The 23,684-nt window shown below is 41.0% G+C and overlaps 1 protein-coding gene across 1 annotated transcript in view; it reads left to right on the top strand.

The window, feature by feature from the left end:
• Positions 1-23,684, top strand: part of Dnaaf11 (dynein axonemal assembly factor 11) — a 111,306-nt gene that overhangs the window by 11,694 nt on the left and 75,928 nt on the right. Inside the window, exons 2-3 of the mRNA XM_052747916.1 lie at positions 1,566-1,733; positions 7,737-7,814. Coding sequence (XP_052603876.1) covers positions 1,566-1,733; positions 7,737-7,814 — 246 coding nt within the window. The remainder of the gene's footprint in view (positions 1-1,565; positions 1,734-7,736; positions 7,815-23,684) is intronic.

Raw genomic sequence — 23,684 nt, 5'->3', positions numbered from 1 at the left:
GGGGGACGGGAGGGGGGAGAACAAGGGAATCCGTGACCAATATGTAGAACTGAATTGTATTGCAAAATAAATTAAAAAAAAAAAAAAAAAAAAAAAAAAGAAAAAAAAAAAAAAAAAAATTAGTGGTTGAAAGAAACCATCTTACAATTGAAAATTCTGTAATTTTCTCGACTGGAATTTTTGTTATGTGAACCCAACAGATCAATTTCCACGCAAATGTTAGAAAGTGTAGGCTTCACTTGGCTTATTGATTTGTCACTTCAAAGGAAGTTATTTTAACTAGGTTAACCATGTGCAGCACTTCAAGCGTTGCTCTTGCAGGATTTTGAAAAGTGTGTTTTAACATGGTCTGCCATTGGGCTGTCAATTTCAAACCTGGCTGTAGCTTTCACAGCCAAGATCTAGTTATAGAAACTAGTTATGGAAACTCTGTGCTTCGGTTACTTTCCTGATGAGGGTAAATCATATGTCTACATATCACTACTTTAAATTATTCAAAGCATTTAAACTAGTGCCTGGTATATTGTAGATGACAAGTAAGCCTTCGTTATATACTGGGATGGAGAGGAATCATTTATACATTCTACTGATAATGCAAGGTGGGTTAAAAAAAACATTTTTATGAACACTGGAAATGCAAAATGTCTCCATTATTGTTGCCTATTTGCTTCCGGCCCACCTTATAAATATGATTCACGATTTTGTTCCTGGCTCCAATAGTGGACCATGGCATTATTTCCACTCCCTTGGTGCCATCTTTATTACATTTCCCTGACTTGGGTCTCGGCAGTTGGTGCTACACATAATTTTTGTTAGAGAATGGGAACTCCCTTTCATTTTTACTCTTCTTAGAAGCAGTTCCTTTCTTTTCTTTTCTTTCTTTCTTTCTTCTTTCCTTTCTTTCTTTCTTTCTTTCTTTCTTTCTTTCTTTCTTTCTTTCTTTCTTCCTTCCTTCCTTCCTTCCTTCCTTCCTTCCTTCCTTCCTTTCTTTTTTTATTCTTCTAGGAAACACAGCAAGTAAGAGCTACTTTATCAATCTTCAATGCAAGACCCAGAATCTGGTTTGTTCTTTTCTTTCTCTGAAGCTCTAAATGAGCAATCAATTGCTTAAGTGATAAGTAGCCTTCCTTATTGGATGGTGGGAAAAGTTTTTTATGTTCTGTCCTTTGTCAGTGAGATTGTGACTCTGTTGCTCTGTTTTAGGCCTGATAGTGGATTTCATCCAGTTTGGTCTGGTTCCACTGCGACAGCCTATATTCATATTCATACAGTGTCAACTGTCAATTCTTCATCTATGCAACAAAACTTCCATAGACCTTACACATACAAAGACAAATGAGACTTAAGGCTTTGTTGTGTCTCTTTTCTTTGCCTCACATCAAGGCTGTGCACAGACTCCCCAAGGTGGGCAGCAAGCAGCATTTGTCTGATCTCTCTGTCTGAAAATTGCTTGGGCCCAAAGAATCAACACTTAGCTGCAAAGAAACTCCAGCATGTTAATCATATAATAACCTGACCCTGAATATTGGAAATGGGAATATAATACGTTGCAAAATTTCTTTCAGTCACAGAAGATCTTATTAGACGCAATGCTGAGCACAACGATTGTGTCATTTTTTCCCTGGAGGAACTTTCCTTGCATCAGCAAGAAATAGAAAGGCTAGAACATATCGACAAATGGTGCCGGGATTTGAAAATTCTCTATCTTCAAAATAACCTCATTGGAAAAATTGGTAAGTCTCATTCATTTGTTCTCATTACTTTTTAACATTTGAGTGGGAGAACTTTGGGAAATAACTGAACAATAAGGCCACAGGGAAAGAGACACAGCCACCTTTCAGTAGCTGCTTGCAGAATATTCCCCAGGCCTTCCTGTGTGTAGTTGGTCATGGTGCTCAGAGGGATACTGTTATGGCATGGGAAATGGGGTTAAGTGTGCGCATGATCTCCTACCAGCTTTCAAAGGGGGTGGATATGATTTGTGGGAGCCCATTTTCAGGTTTCCTAGTGGCTTTACCCAGCAGGTCTTCATAGAGAGGATGATTGGACCATGGGCCTGAGTGCAGGAGTCTGAGATGGTCTGTACTTGGCTGTGCTGGGGGGAGGTCTTTTGCTCCACCCCATGGCATTTCTGTAAATACCCTAGGGCAGAGACAGTCAGGGCCCATTTGAATAGGTTCCAGGCCCTCTAGAGGCTATCCTGTATTTTCTATCTTTATCTCCCCCCTCTATTCCTTCTAACTGATATTTCCTGTTCCTCCTACTCAAGAGCACTCTGGGGAAATGTGGGGGTGGTGGGTAGCCCCCCCCCCACAGTGAGTCATGCATTTGCCATGGCTATATATCTCTCTGTAAAACTGGAAAGATCATGTTAGAATTTAAAAGTTCTTGTCATATATGTATACCAATACATTCTTTTTGCTGTTGTTGTTAAAAAAAATCACAGATGCCCAAACTTGAAAGCAACCAAGATATCCTTCAGTTGGTGAATGGCTCAATCCATAAAATAAAGTATTATTCATAGCTTAAAAGGAATGGGTACAGAACCAATGAAAACACATAGAGAAACTCTAAATGTACACATTAAGGGAAAGCAACCAATATGAAAAAACAAAACAAAAACTAAGCCTACATGAGTCTAACTATGATGTTCTGGAAAAGGCAGAACTATAGAAACTTCAAAAAGATGAGTGGTTTCCAGGAGCTAGTAGTAGTGAAGAACAAGTAGTCAAAGCATGGAGGATAATGGTGGATCCATGTTGTTGTAGTTGCGTGTTTGTCAAGATACACAGAATGTATTATACTAAGAGTAAATGTGTGGGTCATGATATGTCAAAGTAGGCACATCAATTGTAATGAGTCTACGCTGTGGTATAGGATATAAATATAAATATAGGGGCCAGTAATATGGGGTTGGGTAGGGAAGGAATGGGGTATATGAGAGCTGTAAGTTTTATTAAGTTTTTTCTATGAACATAAATTTGCTCTGAAAAATAAGTATATATTTTTAAATGTCTTTGTCAGATTACCACACATTACATTAGCCAGTTTTGCCATATTGTCGAGTACAAGGTATTGTCATCAGTTTGGTATATTAAGGTAGTTTTAGTTTAGAATGGAATTGACAGGTAAATGCAGAAGTCATGTGAGCAAAGATCAAAATGTTAGCATTGTAATTGATTTTCTTAGTTACTTTTCTGATTCTGCGAAGAGACGCCATGACCAAGGCAACTTATAGAAGAAAGAGTTCATTGGGGGCTTTCTTATGGTTTCCAAGGGTTAGCTTATGACCATCATGGTGAGGAGTATGGCAGCATGTAGGCAAGCATGGTGCCGGAGTAGTAGCTGAGAGCTTACACATTGAGACAACAACTACAGGGCAGAGAGAGACACAGAGAAAGGCATGGACTTTTGAAGTCTCAAAGTCCATTCGCAGTGACATACCTCCTCCAATAAGACCACAGTTCCTCCAAGGCCACACCTCCTTACCCTTCCATCCTTCTCAAACAGGTCTACCAACTGAGGATCAACTATTCAAACATTCTTATTCAAACCACTAAACTGATAAAGGTCTTTGCAGAATGTAGTATAGACTAATAAGTAGATAGACTTGCTAATACTACCCTCAGAATAAACCTCTTAGTTATAGGCCGAGCTGAGCACCCACAAGTTTCTCCCAACCAAGTAGGCTCATGCTTTTTGGCAGGAGGGAACTGGATCATGTGTTCTCTGGCAGGGACATCCTAGAAGGGAGAGAGGGAGGGAAGAATGGAAGAATGGAAGGAGGAAAGGACGGAAGGAGGGAAGGAGGGAGGAAAGAGAGACTTAGCATGCCCAGGTTTCTTTTCCCAAATTACCTCTTGGATAAATTGGTCTTTCCCTGTCTTCTGCATCCTTCCTTACCTTAACAATGAATTAAGGGACAAATACAAGGATGGTCTACAGAGCCATTAAATGTGGTCCTGCCACACAAGAACAAGTGGAGACCCAGTTCTTGTTAAAGCAACTCTACGTTAATAGTAAAAGCATGCATGGGCTCTGGTCTCAGGTAGACTTGTCTGTGAACCCTTCCCCTGTCACTTACTTGTGAGCTGTGTGAAAAAAATAAATCAGTTAAGCTGACCAAGACTGAGTTGGGGTATTCATAAAACACTGTTAAGACCACCTCTTATAATGCGGGTACAGGATGGATGGGGTGATGTAGGGACTATTGTGCTTATAGTGAAATAAGACTTTAGTGGGTGAAAGCTGCCAGGCTACTAATGTCATTACTTAGCCCAGGTTGTCTCGGCTAGCGTACAGAAGCCAGAGGTAGAAGGGGGGAAGTGAATAGAATTGGAGGAATAGATGGAGTGAGTTGAGATAGACTGCCACCGCTGGAGTACATGGGTCAGCTTTGAGGTTACAGTTAACTTTTCAGGGATGTGCAATGGCTCTCAACAGGGAGCATTGAGCTATGGCTGGGATTATCTTGGTTATGACGTGCGTGCGTACGTGCGTGTGTGTGTGTGTGTGTGTGTGTGTGTGTGTGTGTGTGTGTGTAAGCTCAGCTCGGAAGAGGCCAAGGACACTACTGCACAGGACAAGAACTATCCAGCTCAAAATGTTAACATTACCGAGACTGAGAAACCCTGGTAGCGTGGGTGCCACTGATTCTCTGGGTAATTGAAAATTGGCTCGAGGATTATAAAAAGCCCAGATTTGCATCATTTTGGAAGATTTAGTAAAACTATATATTTCTTCAGATAAATATTCTTGGCATCCTTTGCTTTACCAGGAACTGGCAACTCTGGCACGCTGCTCAATTACAAAGGCGGTCAGAGAAAAGCAGCAGCTTTTATTCCTGGGCGCTTTGAAGAACGATGCTAATTGTACAGATCTCAAAGAGTTCCCGAAATTCTAATCTCCACAGCTGGGTCCATCACAATTACTAATTAGTAGCATAGTATTTCAGGCCTTTTCAGGGCTGTGAGAAAGCTTACGTTTTTGCTTCCGAAGTATTCTTAAATTAAACACTTTTAAATTCTAATAATGGGATTTTTCAATGCTGCTCCACCCATTGGGCATTTAGGCATGTATTTAGCAAGTAAAAGTACTTCTCTAGGATCCACACATGCTGTCCTACCATTGAGGTGGAAGTTTGCAAAGCAACTGCCTTTCCTAGAGCTCCCTGGCTCACTGGGTGGGACAGATGGACTGTGGGAGGAAGGCTGTGCTCAGCCATGAAGCAAGTGTGAGCCAAGGACCATCTGGGGTTCCACCAAAGTGCAGAGCCTATGGGGGTAGCCACCAGTGATCAGGTCTTCCAAGAGATCCCCCGTGGGCCTTGTAAGGATGGGGGGTGGGGTGGTGGATAAGCTTTTGTCAAGGGTGAAGGGATTTGGTTAACCAGAAGTCTGTGAGCCTGTTTGTGGCAGTTGGTGACAACAGCCCCCACAGTGGTTTGGGCTTAGAGCTCTCCAACTCCCTTCAGGCTGCTGGAGAGGGGCTATGTAGTTTTACTTACAGCCTTCATCTTTCTCCTGGCCAGTTTGATTCCCTGTCTCTCGGGATGTAATTCTTCTTGTACGGCTCTTGTGTTGATTTCCACTGGGCGACTCTAGCATCTGAGGGCTGTACAAATAATATGAACAGGAAGAAGAGCTCTTTGCAAAACAGGTATCCCTCTGTGGGGTGGCAATTTGTACAGGAATGACTGAGCATTTCTGTCCAGGATGTAGACAGACATCCTTTCATGATTCTTGGCACACAGGAACCTCCAAATATGTTGACAACTGAATGCTCAGATGTTGCTAGAGACCCTTTTGTAAACATTAGTACTACTCAGAAATTTAATTCCTGAGAGAAGCTTAATTCATCCTCAGATACTCATTTTAAAAACAGTGAACTTGAGGCCCTGAGAACTAATGTTATTGTTCATAGCTCTATGAGGCTATATGCATGATTTAAGTTTAGATGAACTCTGAATAGTGCTTAGTGTGATAATAGTAAGTCATGCTTGCTATTCATAATATCTCCAAGGATCTGGGAGAGCAGCATTACTTAGACGAGGCTGCCCAAAATTCGAATGTCTTCACAGGGATGTCATCTTTCTTTTCCTCTTAAGGAATTGTTCTTTTAAGAGAAGTCTAGTGATTTAATGCACAGCTCTGCAATCAAATTCTTTTGGCTCTATCATTACTCTTGGACATGTGAGTTAATTCTCTCTATATTGGCATTTTCATCTGAAAAAAGATGGCAATAATTTTTACTTCATGTAGTTTTTGTTAGAATCCAATAAAAATACATCTAGCTGGCGAGATCACTCAGTTGTTAAGATGCTTGCCTCCAAGCCTGGTGACCTGGGTTCAAACTCCAGGACGCACATGGTGGCAGAAGAGAACCAGCTCCCACAAGTTGTCTTTTGATGCCCACACACATCCTATGGCACATTCGCCCATACCCATACATATGCACAAAATACGTAAATGTAATTAAGTGGCCTTTAACATGTAATATAGGTGATAAGCCTAGGATATAATATGACATATACAAGGCAGTTAGCTGTGTCTTATTATCAGCTGTTTTTAGAGACACTTAACTCAACAGCAATTCCTTGACTAGCTCATACTTATTTTGTCTGAATGACCTTCCAGATTTACTTAAAAAGATCATCCCATGTCAGGTTAATTTTGGCTAAAAGTAAAGGAAACCCGATTTCCCAGGGCTTAACAATAAGGAAACTTTTTTTTTTCTGTCCAACCATAGGTCCAGATAGAGTGCACTCCAGAGCAGTGGATCCCTTTTCTCTGTTCCCCCACCACAGGGTAGACTTTATTTACAGGTGGTTCCCTCATGACCAAGTTTGAGCACTAAAGGAATAAAAGTTCTCTCCTTGTTACCATCTTGTAGTAGAAAGAGACAGGGAGTCCTGAAGCAGGGAGCATTGTTTTGCCTAACTGACTGTGAATACTTGTGATGTGCATCCTTTTCTACAGCACATGGCTGTCAGGAGATGCTGTGGGCTGGTTGGTTTAACCCTAAGTTCTGTTGCCTTCAAACAGCAGGAGATACTGAGTACTATACACTGGCCAGCTTTCTTAAATATAGCCCAATGGAGTTAGAGATGGGTAGAGACATGAGCAAACGCTGGTACTCTTAGGAAGAAGGGAGGAAGAGATGAAAACTTTGCAGGCAACCTGGTGGCTGTTGTATAGGTGTGCTGTCTAGTTTATGTCAACTTAACACAAGCTAGAGTCATTTGGGAAGAGAGAACATCAATTGAGAAAATTTCCCCACTTGATTGGCCTGTGGGCAATACTGGTGTGTTTTCTTGATTGATGATTCACGTGGGAGGGCCTAGATTACTGTGGGTGGCTCCACCCCTGGGCTGGCTGTCCTGGATGGTATAAGATAGCAAGCAAAGCGAGCCACGAGGAACAGCCCAGTAAGTAGCACTCCTCCACAGCTTCTTCTTCAGCTCCTGCCTCCAGTTTCATGCCTTGAGTTTCTTGCCCTGATTTCCTTCAATGTTGGACTGTTACCTGGAAGTGTAAGAAGAAACAAACCCTTTCCTCCCCAAGTTGCTTTTGGTCATGGTGATTTAGCACAGCGATATAAACCCCTGACTAAGACAGTGAAGCTCTGAAAAGCTGCTGGCCATGTGTTACCCTTTGTTTCTCTGTATAATTTTCATGGTAAGTTATGAAATAGTCTTCTCTCATAAAGGCTAATTAATTATATTATTTGTATTTCAGAAAATGTTGGCAAACTCAAGAAACTTGAATACTTGAACTTAGCATTAAACAACATTGAAAGAATTGAAAATTTGGAAGGTAAATTTCTCCTGTTTTGTTTACAAGGTTAATAAAAACTTGAAGGTAGCTTTATACAGCATTGGAGATACAAAAGGTAGATTTTAAAATTATATTTTACATAAATCTTGCTCATCTCAGTTCTTATAAAAATTCAAACAATAAAGTGATATGTAAATCCAGAACCATAAATGTATTTTTACCCCTTCCTAGCTTGGACTTCTTACCAGAGGTGGCTGTAGTTGACATCCTGAAATAATGTGACAGGATTCTCTCTTGTTTTGCTTTCTATCAAATCATATCATGCTTAAAATTTTTTTTGTGGTGTGCATGCATCTGTGTGTGTGTGTGTGTGTGTGTGTGTGTGTGTGTGTGTGTGTGTGTGTGAGCATATGGATGTCAAAGAACAGCCTGTGGGAGTCGGTTTGCTCCTTCCACATTGTGGGTTCTGGGGACTCTAACTTGGTCTGGCAGCGAGTGCTGAGCTCTCTCTTTCTGGTCCTTATGAGTAGTATTTTGAAACTTAATTTCTTCCTGGAACCTACCTTGATGTCTTGATATTCAAGCAAAGGGACTGGCGATTGTGCAGTGCCATCAATACTGAGGGGATTAGCTAAGCATTTGTCTGCGGATGGACATCTGAGGATTCCTGTGTTTTGCTAAAATCAGCTGGTGGTGGTGCGCACCCTTCCCCAGCCACTCTTTGTGCAGTCGCCGCCCCCACCCCCACCATCCCAGGGTTTTATTTAGACTTGAAATTCCTAAGCTTAAATATGCAGATTTTGAGATACACTGCCAAATTTTTCTTCTGAAGGATTGCATCAGCTCTCTTTGCACCTGCTGGGCCACATGAGTGTCCTTTCTGTACGTCTTCATGAAAGCCTCCCGCACACTGGAATACATTTGGGAACATCGCGCTGTTCGTCACTGTTTGCTTTCAGATTCTTTATTGGTATTGATCTTGGCTACGGTATTCAGACACTTATAGGATGTTGATATTTCTTCTTAGGTGAATTCTAAGATGTTTCCTGTCTTTTAGTCCATTTTTTTTTTATTGATTTGCTATTTTGGAAAGTATACTCTTATATATTCTGGATCTTAAACCATTGTCACATGGTACAGATATTTTCCTTTTATATACCACTTTTTCATGTATTTAAGTTATGAATGATACTGGTATGCAGAAGTTTTATACTATCATATACTAAGCTATCAATCTCTTCTTTTACAGTTTCTAAATACAGTCTATTTTGTGCTAAGTTTCTACTTTCAATGACTTAATCTTTCACACTTATCCTCTATAATCCATCTCAAGTTCACCATGTCAACTGAATCAAAAGATACTGTTTTCTCAAAATGTATCATGGTTGAAGTACTTGGATCCCTCCTTAAAACTGAAATATAAATTACATAGAATTCACCAGTGTGAATGCACAGTTCATCAGTTTTTGGTACACTTCTGTTTTCTAGAACATTTTCACCATGGAAAAAGAAACATCCTACCATTTAGCATTTACTACACATGTGCTCCCACCTCACCTGCTGATGATAGCTTGAGGGGCAGATCACTATCCTGAACACGTGTGTTTTAATGAATTCTTTTCTAGACCATCTCCAGCTGGGCTGGAAGCATCACTGCAGATATATTTTCTACCTCTGAACATTTCTTCAGGACATCATTGACTTTGACCTCACAAATCCCGAACATAGACATTTGGGTCCTTGCTTCCTTGATAGGTGGTGGGGGGATGGAATTCTTTTGTGTGGCCCCTGTTCACTTTCTTCTTTTTCTTTTTCTTTTTTCTTTTCTTTTTGAGACAGGGTTTCTCTGTGTAGTTTTGATGCCTGTTCTGGATCTCGCTCTGTAGATCAGCCTGGCCTCGAACTCACAGAGATCCGCCTGGCTCTGCCTCCGGAGTGCTGGGATTATAGGCATGCGCCACCACTGCAAGCCCCCGTTCACTTTCTATACCATCTACTGCTGGGCCACACTGTTGGGCCACACTGCTAGCACACATTTCTGGTGGACAATGCTGACCCACAATACTGGCCCACACTGCTGGTCCACACCTGCTTTGTTTGCCCTGTCCATACTTCTCAACTGCCAACCCTGTTATGGTCATAGGCTGTGTGTTTGGGCTGAGTTTCCTGAATGACATTTGGCATCAACTCCCCAGCTAAGGCCTCCCATAGTCCAGCGTCTCAGCTTGTGTGGATCATGAAGCTCCCTTAGCCTTTTGTCCGTGGCTCCTCCAAATTTGGAAAGACATCATCTTAGTCAGATGTGATTCCATCTTGTTTCTTGCATTTAGCAGTCATTGCCTCCAGCAGATTGAAATCCTATCTGCAGATGTAGTGGACTCAACTCCCCCGCCTTCACCAGAAGGGGTAGCTCTCTTCAATGGCACTTCAGAGGCAAGACTGGAGTAGCTCTTCCAAGATACCAGGTCCCCATGGAAGGCAACCTGGGTCAGAGCACTAAGTAGCCCAGCCAGTGGCTTGTTGGCGTTTACCACTGCCTGCAAAACCCCCATCCACAACAGCAGACAGGCTGGTTCTGATAGTCTCATAGGAATTTGAGCTATTCTCCAGTGTCTCTATTTCAACCCAGATGACCCCATTTAATGTTTTTCTGTGTGCTAGATCTTCTGTTGACAAAAATCTCAGTTTTTGTTTACTTGTAAAAAAATATTTCGAAGGGTAGTTTTCCAGATCAAGAGTTCTTACCATTTTCCTTTCCCCCTTGCTCCTTTTTCTTTCTTTCTCCTCTATATTATTTTCTGAAGTCCTTCCTTTCTCTCTCTCTCTAATCATCTCTCTTTCTCATGACCTCTAGTCTGTTAATTGGATTTAGTTATAGTCAGCTGACATTCCATGCCTCTTAAGCTGCATGTCTAATTTAAACTAGTTTGTCTTTTTATTCTGCAGTCTGAGACATCTCACCAGATTTAAATCCCAGAATAATTATGCTATGTTAATTCTTTCTCATTCTAGAATTCATTTGCAATTAACCCTTTGATTTGGCCACAATTTTCATCCTTCTCACTCATTTCTGCATTGATTGCTGTTTTCCTGTAGTGCTATTGCTATTTGATGAGTGAAATATCATCTGATATATGTGTTGATATAGTTATAACTCTGATTTTAATCCCTTCCGTTCTCGGAATGTTTTCTCTTTATGGCCCGACCTGTTCTATTCTGCACTGTTTCTTCAGGTGGTGACTCGGTGTCCTGCAGTAGTCACAGCGGATCTGGTGTGTCCAGTAGCTGGTGTGGCCTTGCGGTTGTGAGCTTCACTTTCCCCAGCCAACCTCTCTTCTGCATCGCAGGGCTGTGTGCCCTGTGAGTGGGTGGAGCATGTTGACTGGCAGCTTTGCTGCAGAGTGAGGGGCGTGGAGCAGAGGCAGGCAAGCTGCTCTGCCACCCCACTTCCATCTGTCAATAGCTAAATTGGGAGGATTTCACTTAGGACACAGTAGGTTTAGACTCTTTGCCTCCCCGTGTAGAATGGGTATTTCAGTGACGTAGCTACAGACATAAATGTACATTGTCCCTTTTGAATTTTTATCCTCAAAACCTAGAGATAGCCATTATCATTATCAAAGCCCCAAATCCAGTGTTTTCAGTGCTGAGGTTCAGATCACCATCGGGGTCTTCCTGTTTTAGAGAGGCATACAGGACTGCTTCCCTGTATGCAACCGCTCTGTCACTGCTAACTGGCGGTCAAATAAAATGACAACCGTTACTCAGCATGTACATTTATGGTAATAAATTTTTGATGTACATGTCAGAAAGCTAATGACAACTCTCACTCTTCAGGGTTGTCCAGGGCTTGTTTCGGTTGAGAAATTGTTCCAGGACTGGGAACTTCCCTTTTAACGGATGTTCTGGTCATTCACCACTAGAGGGCAACAACGCTGCTACTGTGTTTTGAACTTTGCAAAATGCAGTCAGTGCACCTTCAGCCTTTCACCCATCTGGACAGGTGCTCCCTTCTGGATTATGCCTCCCAGCTCTAATGGGGGAGGAACTGGGTACAGGGTTGTTTGAGGACATGCATATTGAAATTAGGAGTGTGTATAGGGATGGTAAAGAGAGAGGGGGTATCTTTTTTTCTGATGTGCATGCACTTTTGGTTTACTTGAAGGGCTAGAAGTGAGAGAAAAGGAAGATGGATGTATATATTCAGTCCACCTGCTACAGCAAATCTCAATCTGATTTTAAAAAGGAAATGGGGGCCTTTATACCCTCTCTCTCTTTTACCTAGATGGCAAAGAAGAGGAGGAGGAGAAAGAAGAGGAGGAAGAGGAGGGGGAAGAGGAAATGAAAGCAAAGAAACTTGTCTCTATTTTTCTTCCCCCTCTTCTCTTTTCTGTTTAGGATTCACCAGGGTAGAATGAAGTGCCCACTCCCCCTCTCCAGAACTCTCCACTCTAACCTGGAGGGATTGGAAGGGTACTAAGTGTTTGAGCTGCCTTCCCACCCGAGGAGGCAGTCATCTTGTTGATTTCAGTGACCTCAGACCCTTGGGGTCAGTAGCTGGCCTCTTTCAGGATAGAAGGCAAAGAGTAAAGGAGAGAATGTTTGCATTGGCAGGGGAGACTTGGTTAAGTTTGACCACCTAGGAACATGCTCATCTATAGCATGGAAAACATGGTTTAATTTTTTCACATTTAGGTCAAGTATAAGCAAAGTGAAGATTTGTTTTTTTTTTAAACTATTATGAACATATAGAGGGTCCTGAGTCATTCATCCATAAAACTGTAGCAAAGTCCCAAACCATGAAATTTTTATCTTGTTGGAATCTTGGAAATCAGCCTTTTCTTACATGAAAGAAAGACACCGTTAGATGTTTTGCAGAGCCTCCCAAAGTAAGTGTTATACCAAGTGTCAACACAATACACGGTTCTTACCTCACAGGTAGCAGGAGATTGTTTATTCTGAGCCAAATAGGAGTGACTGTGGCCTAGAAATAACCTAGAAAAATTTCCCTGAATGATTAGTCCAATGTGGAAGTTTACATGATCTCCCATCATCACTGAATCAAGTCACGGATTAAGGCACTTATGAAATGTGTTAGTGGGGACATCAGGTCAGTGGGTTACAGCAAGCAGGGAATACTATGTCATAGGTTTTGATGCTGCCTGATGGCTTTTGAGTTGTGGGCAGCTCATGATCTGCTAATTTCATGCCGTCTAAAGGTTGTGCCTGGTAGTTGAAAGGACACTGGGATACAGAAGGTGAGTGCTAAATGGCTTTAAAGGGACTAAATATAGCTAAGACAGTTAGACTTTGTGACTACACTGTTCCAGCTCTCCACAGTCACAGAGTTCTAATCCATCAATCAGCCACAATCAATATAAGTGTAGCCTTTTCCTGTGCATTCAGAAGCCAGATGCCTTATGTCCCATGGCACTAGGAAAGCTTGTCCATAGGATGTGATAGTGTTGAGTCTGAGTGAACAGGAAAACAGTCTTTAGGGGAAGCTTGTCCATCTGTGTCACAAGGACTTACAGACCAGAACTCATAACATGATCGGTGAAGGCATTCAGTGACTGACTATTTAGTTATATGTACCTCTTGCCCCTTGTCCTACTTTTTTTTTTTCTGTTTAAATGTAGAACTCTGTCAGTACCACAAAGATAGACTTGGAGTTACTGGGCCTTTTCATTTGTCCCTCCCAACATGGCCACATTGATCAAACCTCCTCTCTCTGGCTCTCACCATTACTCACCCCTATTGTTTTGGGACCAGTGGCTGATCAAAATCTGTTGGGGCTGTTGGAGCTGGCACTTTTGTGGTAAAACTCATGTTACTTTATAAACTAGAGCCAGGTTAAATTTACATGATAGCGCACTTGTTTTGTGAGTCCATTTTAATCATACCTTTTCAATGGCATTATTAATTATAATATATACATATTGATTATAATATAATAATTATTAATTAATGTATATTAATCATGCAAATATACAATTTAATACATATATTATGTACACACATATGTGATGTGTAGAAACAAATATACTGTTAAATCAAAATTATAGGCTGGGCGGTGGTGGCACATGCCTTTAATCCCAGCACTCGGGAGGCAGAGTCAGGCAGATCTCTGTGAGTTTGAGGCCAGCCTGGCCTACAGAGCGAGATCCAGGACAGGCACAAAAACTACACGGAGAAACCCTGTCTCGAAAAAGAAAACAAAACAAAACAAAAAAAACCAACCAAGATTATAGAACCTTTGTTTTAAAACTCAATCAAAGATAAAACAAACCAAATTTATTCTTTTAAAAGGGAGTATCCTTTTCTACCATTGTGGTTTCCAGTTCAGTGCAGCCTAGGCCACTCCCAGATTTGTGGTGCCAAATGCTTTTATTTATAGACCCAAATATATGTTGCATAAAAGTTTTAGCTGGAGAACTTTAACATGATGATGATGATGATGATGATGATGATGATACTTGTAAAGGAGCACACACACACACACACACACACACACACACACACACACACACACACACACAGAAATGCTTTTCAGGAATGCAGATCTGAGTTCAAGCTCCAACTCAGCCACTCAGGAGCTATGGGAACACTGGTAATATTTTGCTTCATATACTCTAGGGTTCCAGTTACCCAATGCAGTGAAGAAATAAACTAAGCAAAGCTTCATGTCTTGATAGACCACCCTGCCCCCACAGATTTATAAGTCAGAATTTCAGGGCACATGGTTGTTTCCTTTCTTAACTTCTGCACCAGCTGGAACTCTGATAGTGTTCTCACCTGGCTTCTGAGTGTCCTAGAGTAAGTGTTCTAAGAACAAGCTTTAATGTGTTATGTTTTCTGCATTTTAACTGGAATGGAAAAATTGTGCATACAATTTTAGGAAGCACCATGTCATACTTTATTCATGTGTACATTGTATGCGTTGGTGAGCATCCTAGTACTCTGGGAGACCCTGTGAGCCTTTGACTCAGTTTTGGAAGATGCATAACTTTATTATTGCAGCAGTCTATCAGCTGGAAGTCTCTGAGATCAAGCCAGGTACAGGCAGAGTGAGCAGAATTAGATGCCAGCTCCCCTGGGAATGGCTTGAGTGCACATGAAGACGGCAACATCATGGAGCCAAGTGCCATCATTAGTAATCTGACATTAAATTGTAATCATCATAATCTCTTTCTCATAGGCAGGGTGTTGGGATTAAATAAGACATTTTCATATATGCAGCAAGCACATTATATGCCTATAAAGCATCTTTTCATTGTGTGTTTTGTATTCATGTGTGCATGGAGGTCATAGGAGGACATAAAATACCCTCCTTTATATAAAGCTCTTTATTGAGACAGGAATATTTTTTTTTGGTTTTTCAAGACAAGGTTTCTCTGTGTGGCCTTGGAGCCTGTCCTGGAACTCGATTTGTAGACCAAAGTGGCCTCGAACTCACTGAGATCAGCCTGCCTGATCATGCCTCCTGAACGCTGGGATTAAAGGGGTGCACCACTGTGGCCCAGCTGAGACAGGAATTTTTATTAAACCCAGAGCTTGCTATTTTTTACATAGGCCAATTGGCCAGTAAGATGAAGCAATCCTCCTGTCTCAGCTCCATAACACTATGGTTGCAAGCATACATTTGTAGCTATGCTTAGCTTTGTGTGTGGGTTCTGGGGATCCAAAAACACAGGTCCTTCATTCATTTGAGCTATCTCCCCAGGCCATGTTATTATAAAAAATAATTTTGCTGTGGCATTTCAATATATGTGTATAGCACACTTTCATTACCTTGTACCCTCTTGTAGGAGGATATCAGAGAAAACCCACAGAAACTCTGTCTTAGCTTTCTGTAATTTTCTCCTATTTGTGTATAAAATATCAGATATAGCCATATTGAAAATTTTTGTAATAATAGTTTGCTTTCGTTTCTACCATTACCATTGTCACTTTGCCATTTTTCCACCTGTCCTTGGACACTGCCACAGCACATGGACAGGGTTAAATTTTAGTTTTTCTCACTTTGATCATTAGCTCCCCCATGTTGTGATACAAATTTCATAACCATAATTCTTAATGTTTTTTTGGTAATAGTGGAATAGAGTTTGGTTAACCAGTTTTAAAAAGTTGTGTGTATGTGTGTGTGCATACTCCTATATATGTGTGGGAGTGTTTGTCTATGTGTGCATGTGTGGAGGCCAAGGTAAACATCCAGCATCTTCCTCTCCTCTCCTTCCTTCTCCTTCTCTCCCTTCTCCTCTCCTCTTTTCTGCTCCCCTCCCCTCTCCTCTTCTCTCTTCTTTGTTTGAGATGGGGTTTGCCAATGAACCGTAGACTTGCCATTAGGCCAGACTGTCTAGCTAGTGAGCCCCTAGTATCTACCTGTTTCCACCCTACCTCCAGTACTAGGATCACAGATGAGTGCTGCTGTGCCCAGATTTCATGTGTGTTCTGGGGATGTTCAGATCCTCATGCTTATTCAACAAACATTTTATACACTGAACCACCTCCCAGCCATGATTAACCACTTTCATAAACTGAACCTGTGGCTAGTTTTCTTTTCATGCTGACATATTTTATGCAGTGTAATTACTGGCCAGAGCATCACATCCCACAGCGACAGTCATCTGGTGGCACTGAAGGAAACTTGATCTACCCTCAGCCTTGTCAGTTCTCTTTCCTCAGTTGCTCCATTACATTTAGAGTTCTGATTTCCTTAATTTTCATCTGGCTAACTAACTGATCTCTCTGGCATCCAACTTGCCCCATCACCCATTGTCTCCTTTCTCTAGCTTCATCATTCTCTTTGCTCCTTGACCCTCTTGCTTCCTCCATTGCCATCTCCCACACGTATTTCTTAACCTTTTATATGATGCTGAGGAACTTCTTGTATGTAGTAGGCAAAGCCATCTTTGTGGTGGTTTGAAAGAAAATGTCTCCCAAAGGGAGTGGCACTATTGGGAGGTGTGGTTTTGTTGGAGTTGGTATGGCCTTGTTGGAGGAAGTGTGCCACTGTAGAGGTGAGCTTTGAGGCCTCATATATACTCAAGGTACACCCAGTATCTCAGTTTACTTCCTGTTGCCTGCAAGATACAGGACTTTCAGCTACTTCTCCAGCACCATGTCTGCCTGAATACTGCCATATCCCACCATGATGGTAATGGACTAAACCTCTGAAAATGGAAGCTACCCCATTGAATGTTTTCCTTTATAAGAGTTGCAGTGGTCATGGTGTCTCTTCACAGAAATATAAACCTTAACTAAGACAAGTTTAAGACAATTTCCCAATGTGCAAGGGGCTCAGATTATAACAGAAAAAGCTAAGTTATATGTATTCAATCACAGCACAAAAAAAATCAGAAAAGACGAAAGTTATACAGAAAATTAAAACATTAGAGAATGTCCAAATGTCACAAAAAGAACCAAAGGTCAGTCAGTATCTAATTTGTCACTCTACTCTACAGCTCTTACATTTTATCTTTTGGTTAATAAGCAATTGATGGGAAGAAATTATGTGACATTATGTGAATATCCTGTCCCTTATCATTCTTTTATGTGATGGTTTTAATATAATCATTAATGATCCTACAATTCTATAATTCTTCATTTGTTGGGTGACATTATACCTTAAGCAAGAACTTCACCTTCTCCTCTACTTATTCATTCATTATTTCTTATATCATTCTGGGTGCATGGACCCCTGCTTTATTCAGTAGATTATGTCATTGTATTAATTCAGTAGATTGTGCTATTACCATTTTTTTAGTTTGGTGTTCACATTGTTCCAGGCATGGCCAGCGCAGTCTTTCCAAACAGACCCCATAGTCTCATGTGCTCATCACAGTCTGAACATTTCCCTGCTTTGTGGCATGTCAAGATATTGGGTTCTTTCTGTCATTTATCTAGGTTTATTTTTATTTTTTTGGTTTTTCGAGACAGGGTTTCTCTGTGTAGCTTTGCGCCTTTTCTGGAACTCACTTGGTAGCCCAGGCTGGCCTCAAACTCATAGAGATCAGCCTGTCTCTGCCTTCCAATTGCTGGGATTAAAGGCATGCGCCACCATCGCCCAGCTATTTATCTAGTTTTTCTCATTTTTCCATTTCACATATTCTTGTTATGAGTGGGTATAGAAGATTATTTTCATATTTCATATAAAAGTTAGTAGGAACCAAAATTATAGTGCTCATAGCAGGTTTAGTAGAAAGGAAATAAATGAGAAAAAATGAGTGGTATAGCCACTGGAAAGCTGCCCTTGCTACAGCAAATGACTTCCTACCCAGGCCAAGATGGAGTCAAGTGCTGAAATCAAGGAAAGGTGAAGCGGGAGGAAACTATCATATAATAATAACTCAGTTCTATTATACAACTTTGAGAAAAGAGGTCACTCACCAAATGTGACAGGATTGCAGAGCAATGAACCAATCTGAATTGAGTTCATTTTACTGACATACCCAAGTTCACTTCAAGTTAATTATCCACAGGAAAACAACAGAAAAGCAGTGTAATAAAAAAGCATAGGGATCACTTTATCCAGGCCCACACCTCTGGCAGAAGCTACCTCTTCCCCCAGAGGCTAGGTCAGCATCCTGAGCCCCAGGTAAGACTACCCCCTCATGCTTGCCCAACATAATCTCAACTGCCCCTCCTCTCTTTGTCACCATATCCTGGCCCACGTCTCTGGCAGAAGCCTTCCATCCCATCAGAGGCCAGGCTAGAATCTTGATTCCCCAGAGGCCAGACCAGCATTCTGAACTCCAGACACCAGGGCAGCTCCCTGAAAACCAGGCAGAAGCCTCCTACCTCACCAGAAGCCAGGCCAGCATCTGAAACCCAGAGAAGCCCTGGCTAGATTAGAGGCCATGCACATACATAGTCAGAATTTCAGCCCCAAACTCAGGCAGCAGCCCTCTGCTAGACCGAGGCTATCCAGACCCTCAGAAGTCCAGCCCCCAATGTGGGTGGAGACCTTCTACTCAACCATAGACTGCAGGGTCCAGAAGACCAGAGAGGAAACAGAAAGTAAGGAAGAAAACACCTACCAACAAAGACAAATCCAGAAATTGGACCCTAGACCTATAATCACTCTAAATCCAGATGCCTAAAGGCACAACAAGTCAGGACAATGTGTCACCACCAGAGCCCAGCCACCCCACTACAGCAAGCCCTAAATACTCCAACACAGCTGAAGCACAAGAAAACAATCTTAAAACCAACTTTATGATGATGATTGTGATCATTAAAGAGGAGATGAAGCTTGGGTATGTGGCTAAAACGACTCTGAGATACCATTTTACACCTGTTAGAATGGCTAAGACCAAAAACACTGAAGACAGCTTATGTTGGAGAGGTTGTGGAGCAAGGGGAACACTCCTCCACTGTTGGTGGAATGCAAACTTGTACAGCCACTTTTGAAATCAATATGGCATTTTCTTAGAAAATTAGGAATCAACCTCCCTCAAGACCCAGCTATACCACTCTTGGGCATATACCCAAGGAATGCTCAATCATACCTCAAGAGCACATGCTCAACTATGTTCATAGCAGCATTATTTGTAATAGCCAGAACCTGGAAAAACCTAGATGCCCTTCAACTGAAGAGCGGATAAATAAAATGTGGTACATAAACACAATGGAGTACTACTCAGCAGAGAAAAACAATGCATTATGAGGTTTGCAGGCAAATGGCTGGAACTAGAAAAAATCATCCTGAGTGAGGTAACCCAGGCTCAGAAAGACAAACATGGTATGTACTCACTCATAAGTGAGTACTAGATGTAAAGCAAAAGATAACCAGACTGCAACTCACAACTCCAGGGAAGCTACCTAGTAAAGAGGACCCTGAGAAAGACACAGGGATCACCCAACAACAGAGAAATGGATGAGATCTACATGAGCAAACTGGGGGTAATGGAGGGCAAGGGTAGGGGGAAAGAGAGCTTAGGGGAGTGGGAGGTACCAGCTGGATCAGGAGCAGAGTGGGAGAACGGGAAGGGAGATACCATGATGAATGAAGACCCCATGGGAATAGGAAGAAGCAGAGTGCTAGAGAGGTCCCCAGAAATCCACAAAGATACCTCCACTGTAGACTACTGGCAATGGTCGAGAGAGTGCCTGAGCTGACCTGCTCTGGTGATCGGATAGCCGAACACCCTGGCTGTCATGATAGAACTCTCATCCAGTGTCTGAAGGAAGTGGATATAGAGATCCATGGCCAAGCCCCAGGTGGAGCTCTGGGAGCCCAATTGGTGAGAGAGAGAGAGAGAGAGAGAGGGGAGGGATTGTATGAGCGAGAGATATTGAGACCATGATTGGAAAAAGCACAGGGACAAATAGCCAAACTAGTGGAAATGCATGAACTGTGAACCAATGGCTGAGTAGCCTCCATGGAACTGGACTGGGCCCTCTGGATAAGTGGGACAGTTGATTAGCTTGAACTGTTTGGGAGGCCCCCAGGCAGTAGAGCCAGGACCTGTCCTTGGTGCATGAGCCTATGTTGGGACACTTTGCTCAGCCTTGGTGTAGGGAGGAGGGGACTGGACCTGCCTAGGCTGAGTCTACCAGGCTGGGCTGACTCCCCAGGGGAGACCTTGCCTTGGAGGAGGTGGGAATGGGGGGTGGATTAGGGGGAAGGCTGGGGGGTGGGAGGAGGGAGGATGGGGGAATCCATGGCTGATATGTGAAATTAAGTTAATTATAAAATAAACACACACACACACACACACACACACACACACACACACATATATATATATATATATATATATATATATATATATATATATATATAAAGAGGAGATGAAAAACTCCCTTAAAAATCAAGAAAAAGACAGCCAAAAACTTGGAGGAAATCACCAAATCCCTTAAAGAATGCCAACAAAGCCAAGAAAAAAAAAACTAAACAAATAGGTGAAGGAAACTATTCAAGACATGAAAATCAAAATGGAAGCAATAAGGAAAACACAAACGGAGAGAATTCTGGAAATGAAAAATCTGGATAAGTGAACAGGAAAGACAAACACAAGCATCACCAATAGAATGCAAGAGATGAAAGAGAATCTCAGGCATTGAAGACACGATAGAAGAAATAGATTCATCGGTCAAATAAAACATTAAATCTAAAAGATTTCTAATACAAAACATCCAGAAAATCTCAGACAACATGAAAAGACAAAACCTAAAAATAATAGGAATAGAAGAAGAAGAATCTCAACTCAAAAACCCAGAAAATATGTTTAACAAAATCATAGAAGAAAATTTTGCCTATAAGGATATAATGAGTTTACAGAATCCCAAACAAATTGAATCAGAAAAGAAAGTCATCAAAAACATTAAATATACAGAATAAAGAAAGAATATTAAAAGCTACAAGGGAAAAGGCCAAGTAATATATAAAGGCAGTCCTGCTAGACTCACATCATAACAGGAACAAACAATCAGTGATCATTAATATCTCTCATCAATGGACTCAATTTGTCAATAAAAGACACAAGCTAGTAGAATGGATATGAAAAGAGTGTCCATACTTCTGCTGCATACAAGAAGCATACCACAACTTGAAAAACAGACCTTAACCTCAGAGTAAAGGGTTGGAAAAAGATTTTCCAATCAAATGGACCTAACAAGCAAGAAGATGTTAACTATCCTAATATCTAACAAAATAAACTTCAAATCAAAATTGATCAAGAGAGATGGAGAAGGTCATTTCATATTCATCACAAGAAAAATAAAGTCTCAATTCTGACCATCTATTCACCAAATGCAAGTACCCACATTTGTAAAAAGAAACATTACTAAAGCTTAAATCACACATCGGACCCCACACATTAATACCGGGAGACTTAAACACCCCATTCTCACCAATGGACAGGTCTGCCAGACAGAGACTTAACAGAAAAATAATAGAACTAACAGATGTTATGACTCAAATGAACCTAACAGGTATCTACATAACATTTTACCCACACACAAAAGAATATACCTTATCCTTAGCACGTCATAGAACATTCACCAAAATTGACCACATACTCTGTCACAGAGCAAGTCTTAACAGATACAAGAAAATTGAAATAACCCCTTGTATCCTTTCAGACCACCATAGATTAAAGTTGGATTTCAACAACAGTAGAAACAACAGAAAGTCTACAAACTCACAGAAACTGAACAACTCTCTATTAAGTTACCACTGGGTCATAGAAGAAATAAATTAAAGACTTCCTAGAATCCAGTGAAAATTAATGCACAAAGTACCCAAACTTATGGGACACAATGAAATCAGTGTTAATAGGAAAGTTCATAGCAGTTAGTGTCTGCATAAGGAAATTAGAGAATTCCATTCCAGTAACTTAACAGCACACTGGAAAGATCTAGAACAAAACAAAGCAGACACATAACCAAGAGGACTAGACAGCAAGAAATAATCAAACTTGTGGATGAAAGCAATACAACAGAAACAAAAAAACAATACAAAGACTTGGCTCTTTGAGAAAATCAACAAAATAGACAAACCTTTATCCAAACTAACTAAAAGGCAGAGAGAAAAATACCCGGATCAACAAAATTATAAACAAGAAAGAGGACATAACAGCAGATTCTGAGGATCTAGAGAATCATTAGGTCATACTTCAAAAACCTGTACTCTACAGAATTGGAAAATCTAAAAGAAATGGACAAATTTCTTGATAGCTACCACTTGTAAAAGTTAAATCAAGATCAGATAGACAATTTAAATAGACCAATAACCCCTAAGGAAATAGAAGCAGTCATTAAAAGTCTCCAAACCAAAAAAGCCCAGGTCCAGATGGTTTTAAAGAAGAATTCTACCATACTTTCAAAGAAGAGCTAATACCAATACTCTTCAAATTGTTCCACCAACTAGAAACAGAAGAAACATTGTCAAATTCTTTCTATGGGACCACAGTCACCCTGATACCCAAACCACACAAAGACTAAACAAAGTAAGAACTATGGACCAATTCCACTCATGAGCATTGATGTAAAAATTCTCAATGAAATACTAGCAAACAGAATCCAAGAACACATCAAAAAGATCATCCACCATGACCAAGTAGGCTTCATCCCAGAGATTCAGGGATAGTTCAACATATGAAAATCTGTCAATGTAATCCACCATATAAACAAACTGAAAGAAAAAAAATAATACATGACCAAATTATTAGATACTGAAAAAGCCTTTGACAAAATCCAACACCCTTCATGATAAAAGTCTTGGAAAGATCAGGGATACAAGGGACATACCTAACCACAATAAAAGCAATATATAGCAAGCTGATAACCAACATCAAATTACATAGAGAGAAACTCAAACCAATTCCACTAAAATCAGGAACAAGACAAGGCTGTCCACTCTATTCATATCTATTCAATATGGTACTTGAAACTCTAGCTAAAGCAATACCAAATAAAGGAGATTAAGGGGATACAAATCGGAAAGGAAAAAGTCAATGTATCGTCATTCTCAGTTGATATGATAGTAGACATTAGCAACCCCAAAAATTCTTTCAGGGAACTACTACAGCTGATAAACACCTTTAGTCAAGTGGCTTAATACAAGATTAACTTAATAACACAGGATCAGGATGCACTGGCTACTACTTGGATTTAGTCTTTAGATATTGAAGACTGCAGAGTTTGCCATGCCATTCCCACAACATAATTCAATCACAAGGAAGACAGCCTTTACTGAATTCAGCCTCCAGAGGCTACTATCGAAATCAGGTCAGCCTTCCCTGAGTTTAGCAACAACTATGGACAGTTCAGAAGAAAGCTATTCATCCTTCTTTCCCTGTAGGCACATCTAAGGAGTGCCTACTGTGCTCTTGTATCATAGTGTTTATGGAAATTCTCTGGGGTCAGGTACTGTACTTAGCACTTTACTTGAATCATCTCATC

Source organism: Peromyscus californicus, unplaced genomic scaffold (assembly GCF_007827085.1).
Source record: "Peromyscus californicus insignis strain IS unplaced genomic scaffold, ASM782708v3 Scaffold_20__1_contigs__length_68692818, whole genome shotgun sequence".
Lineage (NCBI taxonomy): Eukaryota > Metazoa > Chordata > Mammalia > Rodentia > Cricetidae > Peromyscus > Peromyscus californicus.
The sequence above is the reverse complement of the archived record's forward strand: the minus strand, read 5'-3'. Positions and strand labels throughout refer to the sequence as shown.